Source organism: Apis dorsata, unplaced genomic scaffold (assembly GCF_000469605.1).
Source record: "Apis dorsata unplaced genomic scaffold, Apis dorsata 1.3 scaffold_5, whole genome shotgun sequence".
NCBI classification, from domain to species: Eukaryota; Metazoa; Arthropoda; class Insecta; order Hymenoptera; family Apidae; genus Apis; species Apis dorsata.
In genome coordinates this window covers 302,227-309,847 of record NW_006263308.1, presented here as the reverse complement: position 1 = coordinate 309,847, position 7,621 = coordinate 302,227, and the positions used below count along the sequence as shown (strand labels likewise).

General features: G+C 19.3%; 2 protein-coding genes across 2 annotated transcripts in view; both read left to right on the top strand.

Annotated features, from left to right (window-relative positions):
• Nucleotides 1–663, top strand: part of LOC102679641 (alpha-ketoglutarate-dependent dioxygenase alkB homolog 7, mitochondrial) — a gene marked incomplete at its 5' end in the record, with an annotated part of 1,520 nt that extends 857 nt beyond the window's left edge. Inside the window, 3 exons of the mRNA XM_006607597.1 lie at nucleotides 66–239; nucleotides 311–435; nucleotides 525–663. Of these exons, the coding sequence (XP_006607660.1) occupies nucleotides 66–239; nucleotides 311–435; nucleotides 525–663 (438 nt within the window). The remainder of the gene's footprint in view (nucleotides 1–65; nucleotides 240–310; nucleotides 436–524) is intronic.
• Nucleotides 664–1,617: 954 nt separating this feature from the next.
• On the top strand, nucleotides 1,618–6,961 carry LOC102673132 (DNA replication ATP-dependent helicase/nuclease DNA2). The gene is made up of 14 exons (XM_006607448.2): nucleotides 1,618–1,738; nucleotides 1,846–2,582; nucleotides 2,652–2,916; nucleotides 3,047–3,224; nucleotides 3,358–3,643; nucleotides 3,725–4,132; nucleotides 4,205–4,447; nucleotides 4,571–4,717; nucleotides 4,792–5,182; nucleotides 5,414–5,607; nucleotides 5,749–5,941; nucleotides 6,009–6,209; nucleotides 6,283–6,465; nucleotides 6,603–6,961. The coding sequence occupies exons 1-14, from the start codon at nucleotides 1,709–1,711 to the stop codon at nucleotides 6,810–6,812; spliced, it is 3,666 nt and encodes a 1,221-aa protein (XP_006607511.1). The 5' UTR covers nucleotides 1,618–1,708; the 3' UTR covers nucleotides 6,813–6,961.
• Nucleotides 6,962–7,621: the final 660 nt, after the last annotated feature.

Sequence of the window (7,621 nt, the reverse complement as noted above, 5' to 3'; positions counted from 1 at the left end):
TATATAATATATAATGATTATTTTACATAAATTATAAATATATTCATTTTAATTGATCATTATAGGCAATACATAGTTATAGAGAGACGGAAAAAAGTAAATGGAATGAAAAAAATATAAAAATAATAGATAAAATTCGGAAAAAAGCATTTTCCAAAGAAATATCTCATATTCCATTAATACACGTTTTAGACTTAGCATCTGAAGGATGGATAAAACCACATGTTGATAGTATAAAAGTATGTATTTTATTTTTTAAATATTTGTAAAAGTTTAAATGATTAATTTAAATGAAATGATTTTTTTATAGTTCTGTGGAGAAATTATTGCTGGTTTAAGTTTGTTAACAGATAGTGTAATGAGATTAAAAATGGTTGATAATGAATCATTATATAAAGATTTCTTATTATCAAGAAGATCTTTATATATAATGAGGTAAAAATGATGTTTATATGTTTGTTACAATATATATTTTATTATTTATATTTTATATTTATATATATATATTATATTTTTTTTTACAGTGGCATTGCTAGATATAATTATACACATGAAATTTTAAAAAATAAGGAATCCTTTTTTAAAGGACAATATATATTAAAAAATAGACGTATTTCAATAATATGTAGGAGTCAACCAAATCATAATTATAAACAATATTGATTCTGCAATGATATCCTTTATATTCTTTCAATTCAGTGATGTATTATTATAGTTTTTTAGATATTACATCATGTTTACATTATGTAAAAAATTTTGGAAAATATTATTGGTACATTTTAAAGTATAAAGTTTTTAAACTATAAAATTTTAAAGGAAAATAATACAAATTTTAAATTTGTAATAATTTTATGAAACAATAATTAATAAAAAATAAATATCCTAGTGAAAAATAAAAGATCTTGGTATATCATTGCAAAATTAATGATGTGATTGTATAAATATTATGTAAATTTGTATATATGTATAATTGTGTTACATGTGAATATAATACTAAATTATATATATATGAGTACAATATAGAATTGTATATGTAAATATAATATTTAATGAACTATAGTATGTTGAACTTAAATTTAGAAAATTAAAATTTTTTTAATTCTTTTATAGATTTTAATACGAAGAAGATTACTGATTTAATTTTTAGAAATTTTAGGAATTTAATTACATTATGCTATATTAAAATTCTAGTCAACTCGTTTAAAGAATAGAAATATCATCGCGTCAAATTTTATTATTTTTTAATTAAAGAAGATTTAAATAAGATATTAATAATATTATAATATCAATATAAATCAATTTATTTGATTTATTAATTTATATATGCTTATTCATTTAAATTCAAAAAAATATATTATCGTAAATATCATATAAAACTCAACTATGTTAGTATATGATTCAATTTTAATTAGATTTAAATTATGATATAATTTGAATTATTTATCTAAAAGAAAAATATGAATTTGTATTTTTCTTATATCTATATTTCTATATCTTGTTGTAAAATCTTGTTAAAAAATCTTGTTAAAAAAAATCCCTAAAAATTCGCAATTTTGAATAAATTCCCTACGTGATCTTTCTATAATTTCTATAAAATCTGTTTTTATTTCCTTTCTTATAATCACATGAATTTAGAAAAAATTGTGCGCGAATTGATTAAAAAAAATCTGATATTTTATACAAAAAAGAATTAAAGATAATATTTGTAATGAAAAAAATCGATTTTTCGACCCAAAAGGTAATGCATAATAATTAACAAAAATAATGAAATAATAAAAAATTATTCAACTTTTTTTTGAAACTAAATTAATGAACATTATTGTTTTATCATTTATTATTTTATAGAACAATTCAACTCATAATGGAAAGCAATCTCAACGGAAAATATCAATGTATTTTATGAAAACTTCCAAAAATGAAAAATTTATAAAAAGTAATAATTCGATAAATAATATAGTTGAAACGATTATTACAAATGATGAAATACAAAAAAAAAGAAAAATATCAGAAGTTTTAGATTCATCAAAAATAAAAATTACAAAATATAATGATGATACTTCTGATGTACATAATATGCAAAACATACAAAGACAAAATCATTTACTTACAAAATCAAATGTCATTCATAATGTGTTTAATACGGATAATGTTAACACAAATATAATTAAAACTAAATATAAAGATGCATCTGTAATTGAATTTAAAGAAAATATAGAAAATATAGAAATTAACAAATATACAAATACAATATGTAATTTAAATGAAGAAAAGAAAATAAATAATGATATATTATGTAATACTACTTCTGATGTAAGCTTTTCTTCAAAAGAATTTTATGGAAAAAATATTATTGCTATGGAAGAACATAAAGAAATTCATTCAGAAATAGAATCATTTTTTACAGAAGATTTTAATGATTGCTTTGAAGAAGAATGGTCCATAGATAGTCAAATAAATTTTAATTCTTTGCAGAGATGTAAAATTATTGATGTAAAAAGAGAATATAATAACATATTATTAACTGTAAAACAAGATAATGATTATGCAACATGTAATACAACTATTATATGTTTAGGATTTTGGTAAGAAATACAATTAAAATGTTATAATTAATAACAGAAAATTTAATATATTATCTTTCATTGAAACAGGAAAGATGTTAAGGTACAAAAAGATGATATTGTTATCATTCAAGCAAGAAAGGAAAATAAACAATGGATTATTGATAATAATAGTGGCTTTCTTATTATTCATCCAGATATATTAATATCTGGAACAACAGTAGTTGGTGCTTTATTTTGTAAAAGAAAAGCAATTTTAGCTGAAAAATTTAAAAAAATAGAAAATTTACCTTATTTTAAAGTAGATCAATCATCAATTATTATTGGAAGCTTAGTTCATCAATTATTACAAAAAGTAAATAAATTATAACATTTTTTTTTTATTTTTTCTTTCTATTTATTTTATTTATTTTTTAAATAATTAATTAACTAATATATTAACTATAATTAATTAACTAATTAATTAACTGATATTAATATTATAGGCAATACAAAAGAATATTTGTGAATTATCAGATATTACAAAATTAATGGACAATTTATTGCAATCAAAGGATACAACTAATTTACTTTATGCATCACAAATCTCATTTAATACATGTCGAGAACAAATACTTACATTTGTATCAAAAATATATGAATTTTTACAACATTATGTTAAAGGTATATAAACTAATATAATTAACATATTTATTATATTTTTTATTATATTTTATATTATATATTTATTATATTTTTTATTATATTTTATATTATATATTTATTATCTTTTATTGAAAAATAAGTATACTTGTAGATAAAAAGCAACAAAAAATAAATAATATGCAAGATAATTTCAAAGGAAGAATTACTAATATTTATGATATAGAAGAAAATATCTGGCTTCCTATGTTAGGTTTAAAAGGCAAGATAGATGTTACTGTAGAAGTAAAAATAAATTCAAAAAGGAAAATTATGCCTCTCGAAATTAAGACAGGAAAGCCTTCATTTTCTTTAGAGCATAAAGGTCAGATTATTTTATATATTATAATGATGACTCTTACTCGTCAAGATACTGATACTGGTCTTTTACTATATCTCAGGTATTTCAATATTTATATTTTATTTTCAAAATATTTTAAAATTTTATTAAATATTTATTATATTAATAATTTTTATTACAGAGAAAATGTTATGCAAGAGATTAATAGTAAATATTCTGAAAAAAGAGATTTGATATTATTACGAAACAGTTTGGCTAATTATTTCACACCAAAACTAATAGAAAAATCGAGTTTAACTCTTGAATCAGATTGGCAAACATTGGATTTACCAGAACCAATTAATCATCATAGTGCTTGTTCAAAATGTATGTATAATGTATTGTGTTGTATGTATTTAAACAAAGATACTAATACACAATTGTCAAATTCACATCCATTGATTAAGCTTGGAAAACAAATTTTAAGTAAGTTCAAGCCTAGTCATATTGATTATATCTCACAATGGGTTTCATTATTACAAATAGAAGAAAATGCACAATCTAGTGAAAATATAATAAAATATATGTGGACATTAAGTCCAGAAAAGAGGTAAAATAATTCAACATTAAAATTTTTATAAAAATGTTTTATTTCAATTAAATAAATTGTTTCATTTTTTAGAGAAGCAAAAAAAATCTGTATCTGTAATTTAAAAATAATAGGAAAAGTTATTGAATACAACTCGAAGTACAAGCATACTTTCATTCGTGCAAATGTAAAAGAACAATTTTCAAATACTAATATTCCTTATATGATATTTTCAGAAAATGAATATGTTTTAATCAGTACAAATACAAGGATAAATATATCCACTGGATTTATAGCACAAAGAAAAGAAGATTCTATCACAATATTATTAGATAGGTATAAAAAAAAAATATATTTATTTTATTTTTTATCTTTTTTTTTTATAATCTTATCATCTTTTCATTTTATTTTTTATTTTTTTTTTTTATAATCTTATTATCTTTTAATTTTTTATTTCAGAGATATTACCAAATATAATATAAATGAATTTTTCCACATAGATAAATATTCGTCTTCTAATTTATTTTCTTTCAATTTTGCAAATATAGGAGGTTTAATGGGTGATAATGAAATTTGCGAAAAATTACGTAATATTGTGATAGATAGGTTTGCAAAATTTATTGATTATTTTAATAAATCTTTGTTAATTAATTTTTATATTAAATTTTTTTTTATATTAGAAAGCCAGCTACATTCGAAAAAGAATTATCACATTTTATTATACATAAAAGTACTAAAGAATTACAAGATTTAAATAAAAATCAGCAAAGAGCTGTTTTAAAAGCGATATCTGCGAATGATTATTTTTTAATCAAAGGAATGCCTGGTACAGGAAAAACTCAGACATTAGTAGCATTGATAGAAATATTGCACAAAATAGGACACTCTATTTTAATTACTGCACATACAAATAGTGCTGTTGACAATATTTTATTAAAATTATTAGACAAGGATATTGATTTTTTGCGATTGGGCTCATCTGTTCATCCATCTTTAAGATGTAAAAGTGAAGAATATGTTACATCAAATTGTCATTCACCAGAAAGCTTGGAAGCAATATATTCAAATAAAGTATGAAGTATTTTAACATATTTACTATAATAAAATTTATTATAATATTTACTAATAAAATTATTGTTGATTAATTATGCAAATTAAAAAAGATTTAAAAAAATCACTTAACATTCTAATATTTTATAAATATTACTTAAAAATTTTTTTTTATAATGTTAGAAATAAACAAATTGATAATTTTTATTATAATTAATTTTATTTTATAATTTTATGTTTATAATGCTATAGAATATAATTGGAGTAACATGTTATGGTGCTCACCATGCACTTCTTGGAAAACGTATATTTGATATATGCCTTGTAGATGAAAGTGCTCAAGCATTGCAGCCATCTATATTACGACCATTATATAGTGCAAAAAAATTTGTTCTTGTAGGAGATCCTAATCAATTACCACCTATTATTAAAAGCAAATGGGCTAGGTGCATAATAGAATTTTTTAAAATAGATTAATAGATTTTATATTATATTAATTAATATAAATAATGTATTAAATTAATTTTTATATAAAAATTTAAATAAATTATTATGTTAATTTATAATTATTAAATTATTTTTTATAGAAAACTGGGTGCAGATGAATCTTTATTTGCTCGACTTGATAGCGAAAATAATACTGTTAACTTGACAAAACAATATAGAATGAATAAAAATATAATGTTCTTAGCAAACAAATTAACATACAATGATATGTTAGAAGCAGGAAATACATCAATAGAAAATGCCATTTTTGTTTCATCACATAAAAATATGAATGTAATAAATAAAATATGCTTTATTATTCTATTTACATAAAATAATCTGAAATAAAATTATATTTCAGATTTTAATGAAAGAACAAAAATGGATACAAAAAGTATTATCATCAGATATAAATGATTCTGTAATTATAATAAACACAGGATGTACCAGTAAATTAAAAGTAAACTGTGATATTAATGCTAAATATTCAGAAAGTGATCAAGTCAATTCAAACATTTGGGAAGCCATTATAGTATTGAAATTAGTACAAACTCTTTTAAAGGTGATATTTAATAATATTTTTCGTAATTTTATCTTTTGTATTAAATATTTAAATATGATATTTAAATATTCAGATGCAAATTGAACTTGATGAAATTGGTATTATTGCGCCATATAGGGCTCACGTTAATTTGTTAAAAAAAATAATTATTAAAGATATAGAAATAAATACTGTTGATCAATATCAAGGGAGAGATAAACAGATTATAATTTATTCTTGTGCAAAAAGTTTACTTAATAATAGAGACATAGAAGAGGTAACATATTTAAATTTTACATTATATAAATTACATTATATATTATACAAAATTATAAATAAAAGTATAATAGTATAAAGTAATAACAAAATTATATAAATTAAAAGTATTCAAAGTAATTTTTTTTTTAAATTTAGGATATTGAAGTATTAGGGGATTATCGAAGATTAACAGTAGCAATAACAAGAGCAAAATGTAAATTAATTATTATTGCAGATAAAAATACTTTATCTCAATTTTCAGCATTTAAAAAATTATTTGATCTAATTGAAGATAAAAATATAATAAATTTAATAGAATGTTTTGATGATTTTTCATGGAAAGAACTTTATTTATGTACTTTATAATGCACTTATATATTTGCTTGTATTTATTTTTGTTGTACTTTTATATTTTTATTATTATATTGTGCTATGTATTTATAATTCATTGTAATATTCTTATTGATGAATGAATTATTTAGAAAAATAAAAATTTTTGTAATTTCATAATAAAATTTGGTATAAAAATAAACAATATTTGTAATTCAATAAAATTATATTAATGGATACAGATTAAGTTTTTATGAAATATTTTGTATAGTATTTAATTTATATTATATTTATTGAAAAGTATACTTTTCAATTTTTAATTAATAAGATATTTGCGATTATATATATATAAAATATTAATCTAAGTTCAAATTATTTGAGATGTATTGAGATTGATAATGCATTAATATTTTGAGCATAAAACTGATACTAGATAAAACATATCATGAAATAATAATTATAAAATATTTTTTAATAACTTGGTAAGGTATTTAATCAATATACCTTATATATCTTTTATTTTATTTTTGTTAATTAATTAGTTGGTAATCTTTTAATTAGCTAATAAGTACAAACTAGTGTTAATTAAGATTATAATCTTATCAATTAATGATTTCATAATCTTTTTAATTAATTAATTTATAATATAATCAAGATTATGAAATTTATTTTAAAAATTGAAATGTATTTCAATATCTATTTATCATATATATGAAGATCACATGTTCACAAGTTTTCATTTTTTCTTTGTAAAGTACTTATTTATCATAAGATAGATACTTCATATTGATATCAAATGATTTTTTTTAGTTCAATATTTTATTTAAAAAATTATTTAATTTATT

Coding starts and splice junctions, on each gene's coding strand:
- LOC102673132 (XM_006607448.2), top strand. CDS start 1,709: ATGAAAAAAATCGATTTTTCGACCCAAAAG. Junction 2,917..3,046: donor TTCATCAATTATTACAAAAA/GTAAATAAATTA, acceptor TTAATATTATAG/GCAATACAAAAGAATATTTG. Junction 3,644..3,724: donor GGTCTTTTACTATATCTCAG/GTATTTCAATAT, acceptor TTTTTATTACAG/AGAAAATGTTATGCAAGAGA.